General features: G+C 38.3%; 1 protein-coding gene across 1 annotated transcript; it reads right to left on the reverse strand.

The window, feature by feature from the left end:
- LOC113462648 (DNA repair RAD52-like protein 2, chloroplastic) lies at nt 1–15803 on the reverse strand. The gene is made up of 4 exons (XM_039129867.1): nt 15368–15803; nt 7351–7388; nt 6177–6268; nt 1–305 (listed from the first exon to the last, which is right to left on the reverse strand). Exons 1-4 carry the CDS (start codon nt 15709–15711, stop codon nt 159–161), a joined length of 621 nt encoding a protein of 206 aa, XP_038985795.1. The 5' UTR covers nt 15712–15803; the 3' UTR covers nt 1–158.
- Nucleotides 15804–23803: the final 8000 nt, after the last annotated feature.

A 23803-nucleotide genomic window follows, 5' to 3' on the forward strand; every position in this document is an offset into this window, starting at 1 on the left:
TGCACAGCAACACCAGGTGTCTGATATTTACACTAAGGAATATGCATGTCTTATGCACGAGTAAAATTTCGATAGATTTAACATTTTAAAAACAGTTCTAACTCATATAAGTGACGACAAAGTCATAGAATACTTGAGAGATGGAGAGATAATCCTCTCTACAGAATCTCCTCTTCATGATAGAGGTACAATCCAAAACCAAACCGAGCACAGGCTTTGCAAAAAGATATTTCTTCTGCTGCAGCAACGGGGTCTTCAAACCGTCCATCATTTAGAGACACTGTTCCAGTGGACTCACGGTGTGCCTGCACTCATAAAGGACAAGCAAAATTTGGTATCAGGATACTTGACTGCTTATTCGTTAAAAAACATGTTTCTTGTTAGCCTTTATAAGATTTTATATTATTTATATATCTGCATACCTTCATCTGAAAGGATATGATGAGGCATTTTATATCCTCAATGGAAAAAAACAAAACCATAAGCACAACTATACTGTTATTGTCGGGTCATACAACAAAAACAAAATTTATACATATCATGTTACATGTTCTTCAATGTCCATGTGTCAGACTGAATCTATATGCAAGCAACTCTGCCTATGCATCCTACTTTGAGAAGTCAATGATTATAGGTCTGATTAGTAAAAGGTTGCAAGATCATCCTTGGTAAAAACACAAGAAAACCAATTAAAAAAGAAGAGGAAGAATGGTTGCATTTGGCATCATTGCTGCTCTTAATTTTAAGAAACAGGAAAAAAACCAGCTAATTTTGTTTTGTTTTCAGCTTTTTAAAGGGAAAAAGAAATAGCCATAATTATTTTGAAACAACAGAACAACATTTTTGCAAGTGGTAGCGAGCCCAGTGGTGGTGACAGCAGTGTTATCAGTGAATGGTTGGCAGCTACGGCAATAGTGATGGCAGTGGTGAACTTGTGGTGCTGGATGATAAAAGCAGCCAAGTGGCTGTGGCAGCAGTGATGGTGGCACATGACAAAGGCAAGCTAGTAGCGGTGAGTGGCAGTGACAGTGCGACAACAATGGTAGTGGTTTGCCTGTGGTGGTGGATGGTCATGGTGATGGCGGTGGCAACTGCTGTGGTAGGTTGCAGAAGGTGGCAATTATAGAGATGGTGGTGGTTGCTGCTTTTCAAACAAACAAACAAAAATAAAACTCTAAGTGGAAGAAATATTTGATTGAAGAAAAAAAAGAAAAACAAGCCTCTCAAACAAATCCTAATGGCTCAATTGGCTTTACTGCCATTTTCTTTTTCTTGCTTTTTTGTTGGGCTCCAGCAAAGACTGGCTTAAACAGGATGGGTAGATGTCCACATCTAATCCTATATTCAGAAGGATTTGAGAGGTTCGGGACAAATTTATACTTAGGGTAGGCCTTATCCTTGGAAAAGTCCTATAGATGTGAGGACTCCACCACAACTAAGGTGTCCTTGGAGCAGCCCCAGAGACCACCATCAATCACTGACCAACTCTCTCCTCTTCCTCTCCCCCCTCTGGTGCTCTTTGTCCTCTCTTCGGTTGCCATTTAAAGTTTTTAAGTTGTGATGCAGGAGAAGGCCTTATCCTATATTCAGAAGGATTTGAGAGGTTCGGGACAAATTTATACTTAGGGTAGGCCTTATCCTTGGAAAAGTCCTATAGATGTGAGGACTCCACCACAACTAAGGTGTCCTTGGAGCAGCCCCAGAGACCACCATCAATCACTGACCAACTCTCTCCTCTTCCTCTCCCCCCTCTGGTGCTCTTTGTCCTCTCTTCGGTTGCCATTTAAAGTTTTTAAGTTGTGATGCAGGAGAAGGCTCTTGCGGTTCTCCTCAGATCGACAGTAGTGGAACTCTAGGGAACCAGTGATTCAGCAATGATGAGGGACTTTGTTGGGCTTGTAAGGAAGAAGTGATTCGAGATATGCTTTTGCACTCCTATCATCTATTTTACATTTTTGAAATTAGAAAACTAGTATAGCAGCCTAAAACAATTGATTTCTAATTTAGAAAGACAATTTCACAACCTTCCAATGAGTTCAAGTTCCAAAGGAGGATTATCTACATCAAAAAAATTATGTTACATCATTAAACACTGTTGCTATCACAGCCACCACCACCACTGCCATTGCCAATGCCAGCCACCACACCAGTGCCACGACTACCAATATCACACATGCTTTCCTATTTCTTGTCCTTGAATTATGAAAAAGTTGTGGTTGCTCAGCATGTTTTTCACTGTTGTTTTTTGAGCAATAACATGTTTTACCTTTCAAAAACAGGAAACAGGACAAAAATGGTGGGCTTATTTCTAGTTTTTAGAATCAAGAAAACCGGCATAGCCAAATACACCCATAAATAAGTTTATGATTTCTTGCGCTATATGCAAATTGCAGAGCTTATAAACTGACAAGAAGATTTCAGCAAGATGGACTTCTTTAGAGGATGCATTTGCCATTCCTTAATTGGAATGACATTATTTTCAACATATGATTTTAGCTAAAACAAAATGCAACCAGAAGAACATCAAATGCATGAAGATGGAGCATTAACATGCTTTATCATTTACAACCATTACATGAATAAGACATTCGCAATATTCTCCTGATTATTGATTTCCTTTTGAAATATACATGACTCTTTCTTTGGTCAAATAGTCTCCAAGTTATTTAGGAAATTAAATCAGTAAAGATTTAATCAATATTCGTGATTTATTCATGACGAATTCAAGAAACACTTGTAGCTAACAAAAAAACAGTGCTATGTGCCTATGTGCTAGTAGTGCTGTTTTGCTACTCTTTACTGATTTTGCCTCTCCCATACTTGGTTTCACACAAGACAACATACCATAAACATAACCACACAGCTTTTCACAAATATTTGGGTTTGACATTAGGGATCCTCATTCCCCAAGTATTCCCATTCAAGACCACTTCTAATGATATCCCAGGCTACTTCATTTTTTTCCTCATAACCTCTATGTTACGAGGTCCTTACTTTTTGCAACCTTTATCATGAATCATAATACCTCTCCTTACTAGAGTCCCCTTATCTCTTTGTTGTACATTACCATACCATCTCAATGTTTTCCGGCACGTTATCCTTAATATGTGCTACTCCTATACCTCTTCTAATATATAAATTCTTAATCTATCCATTTAGTTTTACCATACATCTATCTTAGCCAAGGTATGCTGAACTGACCGGTTCGACACCGGTACGGTACAGCGTATAAAAACGGTTCCGACCCAAACTGGGTCGGAATCGATTGGTTCCATACTTGTACCGGCGTGAACCGGCCCGGTTCGCACCGATCCAACCACATTTTCGAAGAGCGCCCGCGCACGGGGCAACATGCCCTGCGCGCGGGGAAGAGCGCCCATGCGGCTGGAGCCCGCGCGGGCCTCTTAATGCCACAGAGTGACATTTAAAGCCACTCTGTGGCATTTAACACGTCCGCGCGGACGTGCGAGCGGAGAACGCGCACGATTCCCCACACAGGAACCGCGCCCGCGGCCGATTCCCCAGCAGGGAATCGCACCTGCGCGCGGTTCCCCGCACGGGGCAGCGTGCCCACGCGGTTCCTCTGTCTTTTTTTTGTTAGTTATAAAATCTTATAAAGGCAGCGTGCCCACGCGTTGTTTTTTTTTTGCTTTTTTTTTTATGTCCGCGCGCGCGCGGCCGCGGAACCGGTACCGAACCGGAACCGTACCGGTACCAGTGCTAACCGGTACGCCAGTACAATCGGTCTGGCGAACCTTGATCTTAACATTCTCGTTCTACCATAAAACTTTCTTTCCTTAATCCTCTCTATTGTCCAACATTCCAAGTCATACAACTCTGCCGGCCTTTTTATTGCTCAATAGAATCTTCTCTTAAGCCTCCATGGTATCCATTGATTAGAAAATACTGCAAAACACCTCCCACTTTATCCAACCAGCTCTAAACCTATCATATACATCATAGATCTATCTTAAATAGATCTTGTCACTACATAATAGATCTTAAATAATAAAAGCAATCACTTTATAGTATCTCTTGTACATCAATCTTGAATTGGACCTCATCTTTATTTCCACTTTCACTAAAATTGCATCAGATGTCTTTGTTTATTAGCCTTAGAACCCTCATCCACTAAAGCTTTCTTTCATAAGTTCAATTTAATATGTAATCTAGTACCTTATTCATCAACTAAGACTATATCGTCTGCGAATAACATACATGAAATACATTTTCTTGAATATTAGCAGTAACTTCATATATAACTAACATAACAAAGACAGAGGCTTAATGCTGATCCTTAGTGCAAACTATTGTGACTGGAAATATAATTGTACCACAGCAACTCCTAACACCGCCATGGCTGGGGTGAAGCCTGGATGGGAAAAGTAGAGGGTTGATGTTCGGTTGACAACTAGTCCTAAAAGATATGTCAAACTATGACACAGATATAAATTATAAATTAACAATATAAATACTAATTTTTATTTTTTAAAACAATATAAATTCTTTCCAAACTTTTGGCAAGTTCTCATATTTTCCCCATTCCCAAATCTTCACTCAAGTAAATCTATCACTAACTATGCTCAATAGGCTATCCAATCAAGGAATATTTATCTTGGGCTAGACATAAATCCATTTACCTCAGAAATTCCTCTCTCACATCATGAATTTCATTTCACATACATCAAAGGGTGTTATCTGAAATTTCAAATACAAGTAAAATGAATTCATGCATTAAAGTTAAAACCCAAAAATGTCTTTAAGATATTCATAAGTAGTAGTTACACCTGTTATTGTTCTCGTGCTTGTCTTTGATCTTGCTTGCATATCCACTTTAAAACTTATGTTTCCCAACATCCACATGTACTACTCTGAATTTTACTTTCCCAAGTATACATAGATCTTCCTTTCTGTCTAGGTTCCCCAGTAATTACTTTGTGAGAATAAATTGATGACCATTCTATATACATTACTGGAGAACTTCACTTTTTATATAGGTTATCTGTTCCACCAATGTCTTATATCCTTCATATTGTTGCTAGTAAGTGTAATTCCATAATTGCCGATGCTTGAATCTGCCACTTCACCATCGCCATCTTTAACAAATTTCAAAGCCTCAACTAGTGGTAGCAAAAACTGCTACCATTTTCTCCTGATCATCTTTCATGTCCAATCTATTTGCAACCCTAGATGTCAATAAATCAAATTCAAAAACATGATCTATTTCAGATATGGATTGTATTTGGATCCTTGAACTCACAATCCAAACATGAACCAACCCAAACCGTTCACAACTAGTAAAATAGATATTTCAAAACCCTCCTTAAATATAAAAAATTAGTTTTCCTTTCGTCCATAATTTATGTCACTGATTATAATTACGGACAGTTATCGAACAAATCTTATGTAGAATATGTTTTGATAATATTCATGTGTCCTTATTGATTATTTTATTGCATAATATGTTTATGATATAATCAAGTAAACAATTTATATGTGCATATTATGATTCGTCTGGATTATTTTTGACACAATTTAAGCTGGAAAATCCAGTGATTAGATCAAACTAATATAAATCTGATCCAATCCAACCCGAATGACCTGATTCAAAAGTGGATTGGATTTGAGTTGTGCACATCCCCAATCCAACCCGACCTGCTTGCAGCCCTATTGACATACACTAAAATAGCTCCTACATTGCATTTTATTTTCTTAGGTTCACTACGGTTCACACATATGCTTTTCTGTCTAGAGGCTTCATAACATAACCCCTTTCTCTTATCTGAGAAATATAGTTAATGATTTTTCAATTTGGCATGGGGACGAAGTAGTTCATGTTTATGAAATTAGTAAGTTGTTCCACCTCTGTCTTGTAGTGTTGTCACTAACTAGCCATCACTTAAATCCATCAGAAACCTGCTGCAGCTCTAACATTTCCTTGTCATTCTAAATAACAAGGTTAATTTTTATCTTCTCATTTAAAAATTGATGGTTAAACAAAATACAACATTGCATCTTTATTAAAAATTTAGCCTGAGATTGTTACTGGATGTAGTTATGTAGCACTAAAAGTAAAAAAGCAGATGCTTCAAAATCAAGCATTTTACTCATGTTACAAGTAGATATGGAACACAATAATCATGAATCAAGAACAAAGCTGTAGTCTCAATAAGTACCTCCCCATCTGATCCTCGAATTGTAACTCGATATACCACCGTCACACTTCCATTGTTGGAGAATGTAATATTACGTACTTCTCCACACCAGCCTTGAGAAAGAAATATCAATGAACATATATATCAATAAAATTCAAATTATGTGCGGTGCATGCAACAGGTATTTCTAATATGTATCAAATGGCAAATGGTTCCAACCAATGTCAGTTTGACCTCTATTGGAACACCAACAGTCAAAAGCTTGCATATATGCTGATTTAGCAATTAAAAGAGAAGGGCAGTACATAAATATATCAAGAACCAGTATCCGGTTGATAGGTACATGTAGCATGAGAGATCTTTCGCACCAGCTTACACTAAGAACCTGTTTGGATGTCAGAAGGTCTAATCAGATCGATAAGATCTTCCGGTGGGAACTACTCTTCTGAAAATTTGTTGGAAATCTGTATGATTCAAGAGACTGGGAAGCCAAAGGAGCAAATAATCCCTGGTTTTAACGCAGTGATTTATCTTATCCCTAAGAACTAGGAATTAGTGGCTCCTCCAACCGCCCTAACCTCCTTCAACCACCCTAGCTTCCATCATATTTTCAGAAGAAGTGCCCTTTTGCGAGATCTTATCAGACTGATCAGATCTACCAACATCAAAACAGGCCTCAAAAATACCAAATGGGAAATGAATTCACTCCTACCAGAGAAAATGATTTGCTTAAGATAATATTTTATGCAGTGAGAAATGAATCATCCAAATAAAGTAGCTGTACTACAGTAGAATATGAACAGGACCTTGTGGTGACCATTTAGCAAATACAGCAACAAATCTTCCATAAAATTACGAAAAAGTTGGCCTCAAGATTCTAACATTCAATGACTAGCAAGTGGCAGAAATAACTTAACAAGTTTGCAGATTTTGTTCTGGGGATTATTACACCTATAGTGTGCATGATGTCATCCTGTACTCTAGACACTAGCTTCAAAGTCCTGGTTTCTAAATATAAATGCTTGACAAAGAAAAGTTTTAAGAGAAGAAGGTAAGCTTCAATGAGATAGGCATAGGAACCCAGAAAACTTAGCAGCAACTCCAAAATTCTCTTACTTGGCATATCATGATACTTGGAAATATCAAATAGGACTATCGGTACCAAAATTATAGTAATACAGGAAGAGAGGCACACCTGGGGCATAAAAGCTCAGCATTCTGTTAGTATGATACCTAAACAAAGAAACATAAGAATTAGCCTAGACAAGATACAGGAACAAAATAACATTACATCATGAGAATTATCAAGGAGTGCATGCAGCGGTGCATGTCAAAATCATTTAGATAGAAGTAAACATACATTCCAAGTTTCAACATCTGATTGATTCCAGCATAAATTAATATCTTTTTCCTTTCGATAAACATTAGAAAATTTCATTGAAATTCAAAGACATCAAGAGAAATACACTATTTATATTTAATGGAAAGCAGTTCTATAAACTTAATTTTAGTTATTATTCCTTTTTTCCTCATATTTCTAAGCAAGTGTATAAGTATACTTAAATAATAATTTTGAATACTATGCCAAAGTTCAATCTATGTCGGGCATGTAATGAATCAAATGTGAGCTCTTTATTTCGGAAATTCTTAGAAAAAATTCAGAATGCAAGCCAGAAAAGCTTGGCATTCTGAATTTTAGTAGTGAATGTATCAAAACTAAATAATACCTCTTAAGACTATGCCATAAAGCTCCACTCATAATAACTAACACCTAGGGACAGACTAAAAGAGAATGGAGTACAACACAACTCAACTCTACTCTACTCAACTAAGCCTTAATCCTAGACTAGCTGGGGTCAGCTACATGAATCCTTTTTCTCTATTCCGCTCAATTTAGGATCATATTTTCTAAAAGATGTTGCGATATCAAGCCCTTCCTTACTACTTTATCCCATTTGATTTTTGATCAACCTCCACCCCTCTTTCCTTTTACATGTATCAAATGACTTTCTACTGATGCATCCCTTGGCCTAAGTTGTACATGTTCAAACCATTTAAGTCATGCTTCTCTCCAATTTATCCTCAATTAGAACTACCTCCACCTTTTTATGAATGACTTCATTTCTTATTTTCTTTTCTTGTATTACCATATATCTATCTCAAGAATCTCATGTCCACCATGCTCATGTCATGCACATGTTTTCTAACTGCCCAACATGTTGTATCATAAAACATAGCCGGTTGTATGGCTGTCCTATAAACTCTACCTTCCAATTTAGCAAATATCCTATGATTACATATAATCCTACTTGCACTTATCTATTTTATCCAACCTGCTTTAATTATATTGATAACATCCTTTTCAATCTCCCCCTCCTTATGAATAATCAATCCCAAATATTGAAAATGATCATTTATAAAAATTTCATGATCCCCAGTTTTTACATTACCTTCATATCCATTTCTCATTTTACTAAAGCTACATTCCATATAGTCCGCTTTAGCCCTACTTAACCTAAAATCCTTGGATTCCAATGCATCCATAATTCCAATTTATGATTAACCCTGACCTCATTTTCATCCACTAAGACTATATTATCTGCAAATAACGTGTACAAAGGAATATCATCCTGAATATATCTAGTAAACTCATCCATAACTAGCGCAAAAAGGTAAGAACTTAGAGCATTAGGAAACTAACTAGTATTACCATTAATAGTTCTCACACTAGCAACCACTCCATCTTACATGTCTTTAATAACATTAATATATTTTTAAAAAGCTTCTTTCTTTTGTAAGACCTATTACAAGGCTTCTCTGGGGACTTTATCATATACTTTCTTTAAATCAATAAAAACCATATGAAGGTCTTATCTCTCTTCTCGATACTTCTTCATTAACCTCCAAATGAAAAAAGTAGCTTCCACAATCGACCTTCTTGGCATAAAACCAAATATATTCTCTAACATTTTTTAGCCACACCTTAATCTATGCTCAACAACTCTTCCGAAATTTCATAGTATGGCTCATGAGTTCAACACTACAAAGAATAATTTTGACTATTGCCTTTATTCTTATGAATTGATCCTGTAGTGATCTTCCTCCATTTATCAAGTATTTTCCCATTATTTAAAATATTATTAAACAAATTAATACTCTCACATCACTTAAATACTTTTAAACCTTAATACAGATTCCATCAGTCTAATCACTTTTCCTATTTGTATCATTTTTACAGTCTCCTTTACCTCAAATACTCTAATTCTAAGTGTATCTTTAACATTTCTATCCTCAATAGAACTAGTAAGCATCCTAAATCATCTACATGACTGACTAATAACTTAATAAAATAACTTTCTCATGCTTTTCTGATCCCATCCCCCTTAACCAAACCTTTTTAATCTTCATTTTTAATGCATTTAACTTGAGTCAAATCTCTAGCTTTTCTTTCTCTTAGTCTTGTAATTTATAAATATTTTTCTTCCTATTCTTATTTTTTAACTTGCGATGTAACTTTTCCTATGCCTTATGCCTTGAATCTAGCATCTCATACACCCCCCCTCTCAACTTCCTTCTTACGCACTTAATAGATTTCATACGCTTCTCTATTCCTATATTTAAGTAGTCTTCTGTAGCATCTTCTTTTAACCTTAAATGTTAACTAGAATTTCTTTTTCCACTACCAAGCCATTTGTTTCTCTCCTTGTAAATTCCACCACCTAGTCCTTGGGTTCCTATTTTCTTTAGTCATTCTCTTCTATTTTCTAGTACACACATCCAAAACCACCAATGCATGTTCAATGGTTAAACTTTCACCTGGTATAACCTTACAATCTTTATATGAAACTCGATCAATCTTCCTAGTAAGGTCTGTCATACCGACCATACCGACGTACCGGTGGACACCGGTATGGTACCGGTTGGAACCCATACCGAATCGGCCAACAGAGCAGCGAAGTCTACAGACGCGAAAAAAATGCGCAAACGCATTAAATGCCAGAGAGTGGCATTAAAGGCCACTCTGTGGCGTTAAATGGCCCACGCGGGCTGCCCCGCGCGAGGAACCACGCGTGGCCACGATTCTCTGCTGGGGAACCGATCGCAAGCGCGGTTCCCTATGTGAGGAATCATGCAGGTGCGAGCTGGGTGCGCGATTCCTCGCTTGCGCCCGAGCAGGCGCTCTTCCCCGCATGTAGGCGCACTGCCCCGCGCGGGTGCGGTTCCCAGCTCGCGCAAGCGCAGCAACCAGTGCGAACCAGCCTGGTTCATACTCGTATGAAGGTGGAACCGCTCGGTTCCAGCCTCGAAGGGGCCGAAACCATTTTTTAAGGTTGTACCGGACCGGTCAGGGGCGGTACCGGTTTGTACGGGCTGAACCGGCCGGTTCAGCAAACTTTTCTTCCTAGTAAGGAAGAAATCTATTTCACTAGCATTATGCACACTTCTAAAAGTTATTAAGTACAAGTCATTATTTTTGAAGCAAGTATTAATCAACACTAGGTTGTATGCAACTGTGAACTCCAACGATGCATCACCTTCCTCATTTCTATCTCTGAAACCATAACCTCTATGCACCCTTTCAAAATCTACACTATATTTCCTCATGTGTCCACTCAAATCTCGTCTAATAAATATTTTCTCCGCTAGATCTCTTGCATTAGTCTATTCATGTCTTCCATAAAGCATTGCTTTGTAGAATTATCCAATCCTCCTTGAAGAGCATATGCACTGATGATATTAATAGACTCTTCTCCTAACACTAATTTTATCAAGATTACTCTATCTTCTATTCTTTTAATCAATGTTTGCAATCTTAATATCAACTACCACATCGTACTGACATTCGATACGTAAATGCGTATAAGCTCGATACTATTACAGAATTTTTTTATTTTTCAATTTTTGTTTTTTGAGGATAATTTTAAGCTCTATGGATGTTTAAAAAGAAAGAAAGAAAGAAAGGAAAGGAGAAAAGGAAAGAAAGAAAATAAGGCTATTTTCATCCAAATCATAAGAACAAGATCATGTATTACAAGATTTTAGTAATAATAATTCTGATGTCTTTTAGTATATTGTCATGTTTAGTTTTCTTCAATTTAATTAATATAATCTTGAAAGATGAACTTAGTGTTGTAGTTCTCAAACTTAGTATTTTAGTTGGAGACTAATTTGGTGTTTATATTGATTTAACATCCAATTTTTTTCTTTGGAAAATATCTCATGCGTCTATTGATGATTTTCAGAAAATAAAGGAAAAAATATTGTAGGCTTAATGCATTTTTAATATTTTATTTATGGCATGTAGCTTCTCTCTCTATCTTTTCATTTTTTTGCTGCTTCTATAAATAGCAATAGCTTTTTCATAAACCATAGAAGCTATTCATTACCACGCTCATAAATAGAGCATCGTTTCTTATATCTATTCTCCTCGTATATTGATTGTTTTATATACTGCTTAACACCAAATTCAGGTTGCAAAAAAAGAAAAGGGAAAGAAAGAAAGGAAAGAAGAAAAGGAAGAACGAAGAACAGGAAAGAACGAAGAATGGGAAAAAGAAGAAAAAGAAAACAAAGAAAGGAGGAAAAGGAAAAGAAAGGAAAGAAGGAAAAGAAAAAGGAAACAAAAAAAAGGAAGGGAGGAGGAAAAGAAAAGAAGGAAGGAAGAAAGAAAAAGGAAAGAATAATGAAAAAAGGAACGAAAAAAGGATAAGGGGCTCGAACCACCTTGATCGCTCCGAACCAAGTGAAATTGAGTGTTCTGCTTCGTGTGGTCTAGTTCGGACATCTTACAAGCTGAACCACCAAACTGTCTCCATACTGGCTAACTTGAGTTGGCATACCCGAAACTTAATGGTTTGTGTCACAACCTAGGACCTCACCTGGAAAGGCTAGCTGGAAGGTGTTATTTAGGTTTCTTGATCCTATATAAGTGCCCAAAATCTACCCAGTGTATGGCCAATGTACACATGCTCGCACGGATCGACACATACTCTCCCCATTTAAGCCCTAGTATCCTCGCCAGATTAAGGGTACAAATCCATTCAAATTTAATCACAAGCACCATGATCAACCCATGGTCAGCCTCCATGAATCCGTGTTGTAGTATCCTCTAGTCCACAAACCCTAGGTCGAGTCCACTCTAATACCATTTATCACAACCCAGGACCTCATCCAAAAAGGCTAGCCGAAAGATGTTATTTGGATTCCTTGGCCCCATATAAGTACTCAAGATCTACCCAGTGCATAACCTATGTAGGAACTAAACAAATGCCTGCATGAATCCTAGGGCTGGAAGTGGGCCGGGCTGGGCCGGGCCACACCCCTACCCAAGCCCGGCCCGAAATTTTTTTCCGGGCTTCGGGCCGGGCCAAGGCCCGAACAATTTTACAGGATCGAGGCCCGAGCCCGGCCCGGGCCCGGCCCGGGCCCATTTGGGCCAGCCCGTTTGGGCCGGCCCGTTTGCCAATAAACTTCAAGGCAGTCTCTGTTTACAAGGATTTGGTTTCGTGGAATACTACCATCACCTGCTACACTCACAATCTCCATGACATCAGATTATAGCAGTAATATGGTCCCTCTTAAGCTCTTCAGATGCCTCCAGTCCATGGGAACAGAATTTGATGAGTTCATTATGGCAAGCATTCTGAAGTCTTGTGCTATGCAAAAGGATTTAGAAACAGGAAAGATGATCCATGCTTGCATTATGAAACTTGAAATAAAGTTGAAATAAGGCATTCGACAATCGGTGGCCCGCGTCGGGCTGGAAATGGGCTCGGGCTTGGACGGGCCCGGGCCGGGCCAACCAAATACCCGAGCCCGGCCCGAAATAAAAATGGGCTGAATGATTAAGCCCGAGCCCGGCCCGAAATGCAGTGAGCCGGGCCCATAGCCCGGCCCGCGGGCGGCCCGACCCGATGGGCTTCGGGCCGGCCCGAGCCCACTTCCAGCCCTAATGAATCCTCACAGATCGGATGGCTAGGCCGACCCTGCTCGTAATGTCTATAACCTCATCTTTTAAACACTTATCTATAATAATCCCTACTCCATTTTGATTCCTATCATTCCCTATATACTGAATTTTATAACTTGTCTTACCAATTTTCTTTTTTTCTCCTATCCACTTAGTCTCCTGTAGGCAGGCTATGTTAACTCTTCTCCTAGCCATTGTACCTATTAGTTTCATCAATTTTCCAATCAACGACCCTATATTGCAAGTTTTTAAACGTATCCTACTTTCTTGAACCAACTTCTTTATTCACACCCATTTATTAAAGTGTGATAATCATTGCTTGTGTATGGGCGCAATGCGCCACATCACTTCTGGTGAATGTCCTAGATAACCCTTGCCCATTTTTTACTACACCTGAGGTCCAACGCAAAATGTCACTAGGTAAGGAATGCCCCAAAAGTTTTCTCAAGATTTATGCTCATATAAATCCATGCTCATACAAAAATGGAATGCAAGAGAGCTAATAAAAATAAAAATAAGAATTCAGATCAAAGAAGAAAAACATACTTGTACTTCGACAACATATGTTAATTGTACTGCGAAAACGATGAATAAAAGAAGAGGAAGAAAGCAATAATGATGGTTAATAAGGTGGATGATAAAGAGATGTCACATAAAGCAAATAATTGTAAAGCAAGAGCAAGACCATAGCTAGTAATCTTCAAAGCTACCAATCTAAATGGAGGCATCAGAAGTTTTCTCAAGATTGCACTAGTGGAGGACAAATGAATTTTACCCTTCAAGCCCTCCACCAAATAACATGGGGTGAAGTCCACCGCCAAGGAAAAATCCTCCTTGCCTAGTGGGACATAAAATACAATAGATCCTGATATAAACTAGTAGCAAAACAGAATAGAGTCAGCCATGTCCTTTTTCTAATAACAAAACAAAAAAAATCAATATCAAGTATCTACAAGTCTCCTTAATCTTTTTTGGAGCATAGTAACCATAGAATGGGCACTTCCCTTCATGTCCACATATCTCTTTATATAATGTTATAAATGCCTGAAAACAAATGAACTGAAAGAAAAAAAAAATACCGTACTTCCTACAAGTTAAAAAAGAAATTGATCAATGGGGCAGGCAAACTCCTACATGTAAAAGCCTACCACCCACAGGGCTACAATCTCATCAGTTTGCCAGAGTCCATAAAAACAAATATACACAGAGTCTAGTGCTTTTCTCACTTATAGGATGATTATCCATCAGGTAGCGAGATTAGAGTCAATACCACAACCCAGGAAAATAAACACCCAACCTAAACCACCAAAACAGATACTAAAACCTCACTCCCCCTCCTTTAACAATCACAAACTGGTATTCCCTCTTATTATGTTTTTCTAAAGCATTGTGTTATTAGCTAACACTATAGCATCTTAAGATTAGAACTCTTATCTTCAACTGAGAATATTGCTCCACAAACACTCATCCTCATTATCTAGTCTAGAGGTTAACATTCCTTATGATAGCTTCCTTCCAAACATATAAGTTCTCGCCTCTCTCTTCTTTCAGGGATACCCATTAACACTCCACTTGCAAGAAAATTGGATAACCTCATCACCACCAAATTGTGACTTCAATACCTCCTGTTTTAGCCAAGAAAATAGGAGAATGCATACAAAGAAGCATCAATATTGCTGTGAAACATCAGCCTTGCTCATTCCACCAGAAACAATAAAGAAGCCGGCGAAGAGCTTTAACTAGCCTTTCAGCTTCCAGATCAAAATCACACTAATTCATGATCTCTTCTGATTCATCAAATTCACAACATCCTGAATCCTATCATCACAGATTCTGATCTGAGAGATCGTACCATAATGAACCCAAAACATTGACTTCTGTACATAAGCTGTCCTCTCGAAAAGGAAATGGATATAGTTTACCAGAAAAAGAAGACACATATCATTAGCTCCAGATGCGATGTTATCAGCAGCAGATCCATAATCCCTCCTCCCATTTCCACACCCAACTTACCAAAAGTTTCCATCACATGTCAGATCTCCCAGTAACATATGCCATCATTTTCTCGATCCACAAAGCCATCACCCAAAACCCTTTATTACTAATTAACGCAACAGCTTCCGAGAAAACGAACAGAGCAGATCACAAACACACAAAAAAAGAAATTGAAGAGACAAAGAAGGGGAGGGAAGGAGGGGGGGGGGAGCGAGAGAGAGAGAGAGAGAGAGAGAGAGGGAGGTACCAAGGGATGGAGTTGTCGGCGGTGTTGATGATCTTGTCGGGGACTCGCTTGTTGAGGTCCCGGAGGATCTCGGCAAGCGGGCGGGTGAGGCAGGACGCCTTATCGAGAGGCACGACGTAGTTGGAGTTGGGCACCGCACCGCCAGCCTTCTTTCCCCCGTTTCCGGCGCCCTTCTCCAGCGCCGCCGCCACCATCACCGCTCCCCTCCGGGCCAAGCTGACCCTCCCCCCTCGCCGCCTCCCGGCCACGCACAGCGTTCGCACCTCCTCGGTGGCGCCGGTGGCCGGAGGGAAGGCCGACCTGCTGGTCAGGAAGAAGGCGGCGCCGCCGATGGTGGCTTCCATGAACGCCAGCTGGGAATGGAAAGAGAGAGAGGGGACGGGGGGTTGAGACTCGGGACTTCGAGACTTGGGAGGAGTGACTACTGGCCTGGTCCACTTCTTGGCCCCATTTTTTATTGTCGTTTTTGCATATTCTACCTACCAACTCTTCTTCCCTAACCCAAACTGCTCGCGAACTTTCGGCCCCCCTCGCCTTCTCTCGCGCGTGACGACCCCAGTCTTACGGTCTCGTGAAGCGCACGCTTCCACGCACCGGCTGACAAGGTGGTTGGTCCACCCTCCAAAACGTGGGTAGTTGGGGTTTGGGTGTGACCTCAACCTGGCCGCTTGTCAGCACTGTTTGTGTTTTGGACCTTGTACTAGGGATTAGGTTTTAGATTATAGAAAAACATTACATCGACTTATTTAGTTGTTGTTTTTCTCCAAATTGAAAATTCTCTGAAGATTGTTACATGATTTTTATTACCCTAATAATTTGGCAAACTATTTTCATTAATTTGCGGACATGATAGCTGATTTTTTTTTTTTCTACTTGATCTCTCCCATGATTTCTTTATGTATTCATATTTTATTTTAAAATATTTATTAAGTTTTAAAACCTTTGAAATTATTATTTTTTTAATTTATATGTTTCTTTTATGTTGGCATGTATTAGCAAAAATATCTTTCAAAACTGTCATGTATTAGCTGGCTTCGGTTCCCTGCCCTTTCTTCTTTTTTAAAAGTGAAAAATCTTTCCCAGCTATACTAAACAAAGGCGACAGATACTTTATATATATATATACACACACACATATATACACATCTTTTCCACTAGTAGATGTATAACCCTGGGTGAGGGATGTAGGATCATATACTTGATACTTCATTTGAAAGTAAGATGAGGAGGGCATTAGCTTGCTCAGTGAAACCATGAAGACAATGTGAATTTTGTCTTCTAGCTTCTTGCTTTAGGCTTGTTTGGTTCAACAAAATAGAAAAAAAAAAGTATGACCAACGAAAAAAAAATATATTTAGTTGGAGATTTAAAAAAATAAAAAATAGCTTTTTTATAAAAATCAATTTTCTATATTTTATGAAAAAAACTCATATGGGATATGAAAAGCCAATTTCTAACAAGTTTAAAAATATAATATTTTTTCCAAAAATACTTTTATGCATTTTTTTTCTTGTACTCTGTTTATTAAGGGTATAACAGATATTTTACGCAACTTCTCTAAAAAAGTAAATATTCAACCAAACATAAATTACACTAGAAAATGTATTTTCTATTTTACTTTCTTATGGTCAACCAAATACATAAAAACCACTTTCCGAGGTGACGTGGCCTAAATCTAATTCATCCATCATCGGTTGACACATGGCGAGTATTTTGAAAAGATTTGAATTTAAAAAAAATAAATTTTTGGTGAGGTCCAAATAACGAAGGAGATTACAACAGATTTGAATCCAGATAAGAAAGGAAGTTACAGGAATGCCTTGATTTTTGCCTCCAAAATATAATAGATCCTTGCTCCCTCCTCTCTATAAACAAGGCTAAGGAACTTCAAAAAGGAAAGAAAGGAATGGCCCGAGGCTTCCAAGAACAGATGGCGAGAAGCTCTCAAGATGAGACTGTCAAGCAGTTATGGCGACAAGCTCAATGACGTGAGGTTCCTACAGAGAGGCTTTTGTTTCTTAGCTATGCAGCCTAAGAGGAGGATGAATTGAGCTTTTTAAAAATCTATGAACTATAAGTACAACATGATAATAACTTTTTGATGTGCATGTGATGTGCAATGACTAGAATAAACAGTAAGTACAAATAAAATGCAATATGCAAACAAATAAAACACCACAAACAAAAAAGATTTTTAGTGGTTTTGTGCCAAATCCAGCACTTACATCTACTCTCCAAGCTCCCTACTTAGAAATTTCAATCCATAAATTGTTCACAAACGATTAAAATGTCAAAAACCATCGATTAAATAACCCTAGTTCTTTCCAAGCTAGTTACTTATTTTTTAGGCATGAGCAAGCCTTACACACTCTGTTTCAAGAAACAAATCAATCTTTCCCAAGTTTTAGCTCAACCGAAACTTGTCCCTATAAATACAAAGAGATACAATGATAAAACAGTGAATATACAACGAATACAATAAAAACTCCTTAATGAGCAGAAATAAAACCAATTTAAATCTCTTTTGAATTGCCAAGAGAAGCCTTTTGATGTGCACTTCAGTTGGAAATCTTCAATAAATGCTCTTGAAGTGGTTGTTGAAGTTGTATTGAATACTTCTCACTTAATGAATGCTCTTTTAACTTGAATGCTTTCTTTCTTGATTCTTCTTGTTGTGTCTTCACCTTTTGGAAGCCCTTTTATGGAGAATAGTTGCTGGAGAGTAAATAGCTATTAGAGACTGTTGGAGAGTGGTTGGATTTCACTAAATTCACCTCTTTCGTACTGAAAAATAAGTCGTTGCGGCTTACCAGAGCTGAGGGATCGACCTACAAGTCGACTCCTAATCTAGCGGTCGAACCTAGAGGGAACTAAAAGAAATATTCCTTTGTTTCTCGCTTGTGGCACATCATGAGCCGACCTGCAGGTTGACTCCTAATCTAGGGGTTGACCTACAGGTTGACTCCTAGTTTATGCCAAGTATGCCGTTGGGCTCCAAGATGTTAGAGTCAACTTGAAGGTCGACTCCTAGGCCCTTGTGGTCGACTCCTGATGTCCAAAGTGTTTAATCTTTGTCATTGTCCAGTAGACACCCTGAAGTCAATTCTTGACTCACCAAAGTCAAGTTTCATGCTTCAGAAACCTTCAAACTATTTCGAACTTGTCTCCAACTTGAAAATTGTATCTTTTTGAGCTTCTCCATACTTCTCTAAATGTTCAAGCTTCTAAAGTTTCCTTGAAAAACAACTTAAATTTCTCGAAAACATATATGCATTAGTAACCTACTAGAATATTTTGTGACAATTAAAATCAATCCTTGGGCCAACAATCCCCCCCCCCCCCTTTTGATGATGACAAAATATTGAATACAAGAAAAATAAGCCATGCAATATATCAACAAAATAATGTCTATGTAATATGTCATTTCTAACAAACATTTGAGCATTCCAAATTAGGGCATATATTACACTAGAACATCATATCAAGTATCCAATAATCATTTCATAGATCCTCATGTCATAATATCATAGCATAAATATGGACCATTAGAGAAACACTTAAATGCACAATAGACGATCTACATATCAAAGCAAATAGTATGAGCCTGTAACTATTTTTCATTATGTTAAGGCAATTGTGTCAATATCAAAATAGACAATAGCATCAAAGCAAGTAAAATTGGGACTGGACTATAGCATTAAAGCCTTATCATTCATGTACAATGGTGTTAGAGTAAATGACTTTACATGACATGCAGGCATATATAGCACATTAGTCAATGATATCAGAATGGATGTGCATGTCGGTTCATAGTATCAGAGCAAAACTATGTATCAATCTAAGAAATTATATGCAAATCAATAGTATCAAAGCATCAAAGTATCATAACATTAGAATAGTATCAGTAATATTAGAGCACTATCAGCAACCAACAATGTGATTTTGGGTATTTATATCATTTTGAGAATTTAATAATATCATTTCAGGTATTTATATCATTTCAAACATTTAATAGTATCAACATCACCCATTTCATGCATTTATCCCTGCTTATACAACATATATTTACTCCTCCTCTTTGGCATCATCACCCAACAAAAGCCATATATAGCAAAGGTGAACATGAGATAGATAAAATAAGGTGTATAGTACATACCACAAAGTTGAACATAGCATAATACATAAATAAATGTCCCGAATCATAGTGGTAGAACAAAGTCACATAAGTACATATACCATAAATAACACATATAAGTTCAAGATACATAAATACTGAATCTAGAAAGAAAAGAACTCTAATCCTCATCATATGAACAAGATATCTCATGATGAACAGACAATCTAGATGAGGTACTGGCTCTTCGACTTTTAGTAGTGCTAGAAGGCCCAACGCTAGTGAAGGGACAGAAAGGTCCGAAAGATCAGGAAGGCTAGAAAGGATGGTAAGTATGCTGATTAAGTTGACTAGGAGATCTAGCGGTGGTAGTGGAAGTCCTAAGAGCTGCAGAAGCCCTAATTGAATAGTAAGGGTCTCAAGCTGTCCAATCAACCTACCCTTGGACTGAAGAAGAGAAGCAATGGCAGATGTAACAGAGTCACTCATGCCTCTCATCTCTTCTCGTAGTTGCCAAATACAAGACTCAATCAGGCTTCTAAGTCTCTCAGCTTCTATGATTAACTCGGACAACCATATGCCCTTATCCTGAATAGACTGAGCTGGCTGACTTTGTCTGCTCACCTCCCTCTCCAGATTTGCCTCTCTCTCACATAGTCTAAAGACCAATCTTCGAACATGTGCAGGTTCAACACTCTACTCGATCAACATCTGATGCTAGTAGAAATATGAGGCACTAAAGTTATATCCAACGAAGGAGCCACATGTGGAACCAACACTCTTTCCTTACATCAAAGCACCAGCTGCTAGCAAAATAGCAATGAGCTACTCAAAAATAGTCCCGAGCTGATCATCGACCAGCCAGAAGGATGTAGTGAAAGGGACCCTTGTAGGGTAACATGCATGATTTTAAAAATTTTCTAAAAATCAGCAGAAGCAATTAAAAATTAAACTCTTTAATTTTCACGCATGCTTGAGATCTAATCTCTACCATAAAAATTAATACCGAGATTTAAATATTTATGTAAGACATGAAACTATGATTGTATGTCTAACATACAATTCTAAAATTTCAGCAATCCTGAAATTTCAGCAACCATGTTAAGATCTAATTTTAATTTCTAATGAGATCAAATCTCATACCTGATTTGCTGAAGGCCTTTGATGACTCCTTGATCATGCTTTGTAGCTGTACACGCGTCTGGCCTCTATGGATCATCCACGCGAAGCTCCAAAAAGATCGACGTCTGCAGGAGTGCTAGCTCGCGCAGAGGTGCTGCAATAGCTGAATATTTTTCTTTCAAAGCACTCAACCTTTGATTTTTCTTCAAGAAGATGAAGGATGGAGATGAAGGAGAGGAAGGAGAAAAGGAGGATGGCCCAATCTTAGAATTTTCAGAATCCTTTTGAAAACCCCAAGAAGCATATCATCAACCCTAGGCGTGGGGGTCCTTTTATAGCCTTAGATCCCCCACGCCACACCCCTATTTTTGCCAATCAATTTGGCGAATAAAATTCCCAAAAATTCTGGAAAATATGGCAGCTAAGAGAAGATTTATCCCTCTTAATTGTGCATCTGAATCCCTACATTTTAGGGATTCATGCGCCACCAATCCAAGTGTCGCAATCTCTTCTTCATGCGCCCCAATCTCCTACAATTTAGGGATTTTGATGCATTGGTTTTGGGAAGTCTGTGGCACCATCTTTTCTAGGAAAATATGGGCACGCCTCCTTTGATTTCCCACGCCAACTCTTGGCTAACAATAAAGAAGGAGGTGCCATGAATTTAGGAGATAAGATGAGGTGTCTATCTTCTCCAAGAAAGAAAGCTAGACTCCTAAAATTTAGGGATTCTTCTCCTTATCTAATTCTGAATTTTTGAACTCATAATTCTTATCAAATAAGGACTTCTAATTGACTCGAGTCAAGCCCAATCCAATTTGGTCAAGTTTCATCAATTGGGTCAAGCCCAATCTACTTGGGTCGAACCCATCCAATTAGGTCAAATTCCGATATAGCCCAAATTGAATCTTATTCAATTTGACTCAACCTAAGCCCAATCATTCAATCAAATTGAGTTCATTAGCAATCTAATTGCTAAGTAATCCTTCAATAATTCAATAATTATTTTGCCGCAACCTTTGCTTTGGATAATTTATCAATCGAATTGACCAATGTACTTTTGGACGATTCTTAATCGTCTATCAGCCATTTGATTAACCTAGAAACTTCTATGCGTGTGACCCCATAGGTTCGAACCTAAGCCGGTAGCACAAGAACAGCTTTCTGTACTAATCAAAATCACCATCTAGCAATGGTACCCGACGTCCGAATAGGCCGAATAATTGTAAAGCAACATTCAAGAATCCTTAGACTATGGTTCCCATATAATTCATCCCTATGACTCCAAATGCCTAGGATGACTTTAGAGTTGACTGTCAACTCTTTAATCAGTTCATCCAATATGTATTTCAACTTTACAAATCTTCTGACTCCTTACCAAGATTATCCTGGCCAAGGTTTTGCTAAATTGAACATAAGAGCATTATCTCCTGTCACCAGGAGGGGTCAATCTCTTCTTGACTCACACACCGACTTCACAAGTACTTGACTGTACCCAGAATATTTTCGTCACTGAATTAGAAATTCAGATAGTCTGATACAAAAGTACAGTAAGTTGCTTGCCAGTCACCATGGCGATCTCAGGTTGAAGGGACACTTATACCCATATCCACTCGGAACATCTTCTGACAGCAGAGTGTTCCGGATCAGATCACGTTTAGTGAAATGTACTTCTATACTTCACCTGTGTGGCATACTAGTGTCTCTATACTCCTTGGTTAAGAGGACAACCAACAAATAGGGCACAGAACGACCTATACTTGATAACGCCATTATCCTAGTAATAGCATATCATTTGGTCGTGAACATGTTTAAGGACTTGTAGATAAATCCTCCTTTATCATTTATAAGAGTCTTAAGGACTTCATCACATTACATGACTTCATGAAGATGTACAAAATATGTGATAAAAAAATACCAAATAACTTTTATTATTTATTAATTCATATACATCTCAATCATCAACAGGTTGACGATTGACTTTAGGACATAATTTCCAACATGTAGGTCATGAACTGCTCTCTGGCTGGTGAGTTTATGACTCACACTGGAAATCCTCTACAAAGTCTTTTCCAAAAGAGTCAAAAAGTGTACTAATCAGGTACCGTTTGTTGCTCTACCTCACTTCTAACTATAGAAGTTCTAACTCCCTGCTTCATAGAAAAAGTAGAACTCATGATTGGATCCACTGGGCCCAGCCTCTCTAGGAGGTGATGGTAGGGTCTTTGCCTCAGTTCTATCCTCCTCATCCCCATCATCTCTCCCTATTCCTTTATTCTTGACCCAACAATTGTTTATCTTATTGTATCCCATTCGATGTAGAGTAGGGTCGTATCTAAATATGTCAACTCACAAGTGGTCGCCTCCTCACGATCAACCTCATACTGTCTAAATACTAGGGTGAGGACCATGCCATAAGGCAACAAGATTTTTGACCGAGTCATAGCCTCACGCATCTGTTGGAGCATCAGAACGAATTGATTCTAAGAAATCTCCCTCATAACATGGAACATAACATACATGTCCCGCTCAGGTACAAACTCAAATCTTTCCCATTTTGAGAAGAAGATCCTGCTGACAATGAAGTGGAGCAATCTCATCTCAACACTCAACTAATTTGCCTCCACCTCTCATGCACTCTCATATCCTCCCTGCCCAGAATGCACTAAAGTCTAATGTGTCTCTCCTATAATCTGTCCATGAAAGCACCATGACCGAGCATACGGAGAATGCGTCCCAATACATAACTGTCTAAGTCTATCACAATATCCTTCACTACAGATGAAATACTACCTACCTCAAACCTCAAATTGTGGTAAAACTGATGTACAAAGTTGGGATATGTATGAACTCTAAGGCTACATATGTATTCCCATCCCTGCCTCTTATTCTCTTCCTAATAAAGAATCTCTCGGTCTCTAAAAATCCAAAATCTATATTTTTGCCCAAAGTAATATTGTGAGAAGCGAGAGGTACCTTGTTGGGCGTCCTCTATAAGGGAGGTGGCTCTAAATGGTGGGAAGAGTGAAGTCCGACTCAAGGAGGTGATGAGAACTTAGCTCTTTCTTTCTTCCTTCTCTCTTCTTCTTCATGGCCTTGAGAGGATTTTCTTCTTGAGGCATCTTCTTGTTTGGAGCAAATTGGAGCAAGAAATGCAAGGAAAAATAAATTGGAACTATAGATCTGATAAATGGAAGGAA

The sequence above is a fragment of the Phoenix dactylifera genome, chromosome 9 (assembly GCF_009389715.1).
Source record: "Phoenix dactylifera cultivar Barhee BC4 chromosome 9, palm_55x_up_171113_PBpolish2nd_filt_p, whole genome shotgun sequence".
NCBI lineage: Eukaryota > Viridiplantae > Streptophyta > Magnoliopsida > Arecales > Arecaceae > Phoenix > Phoenix dactylifera.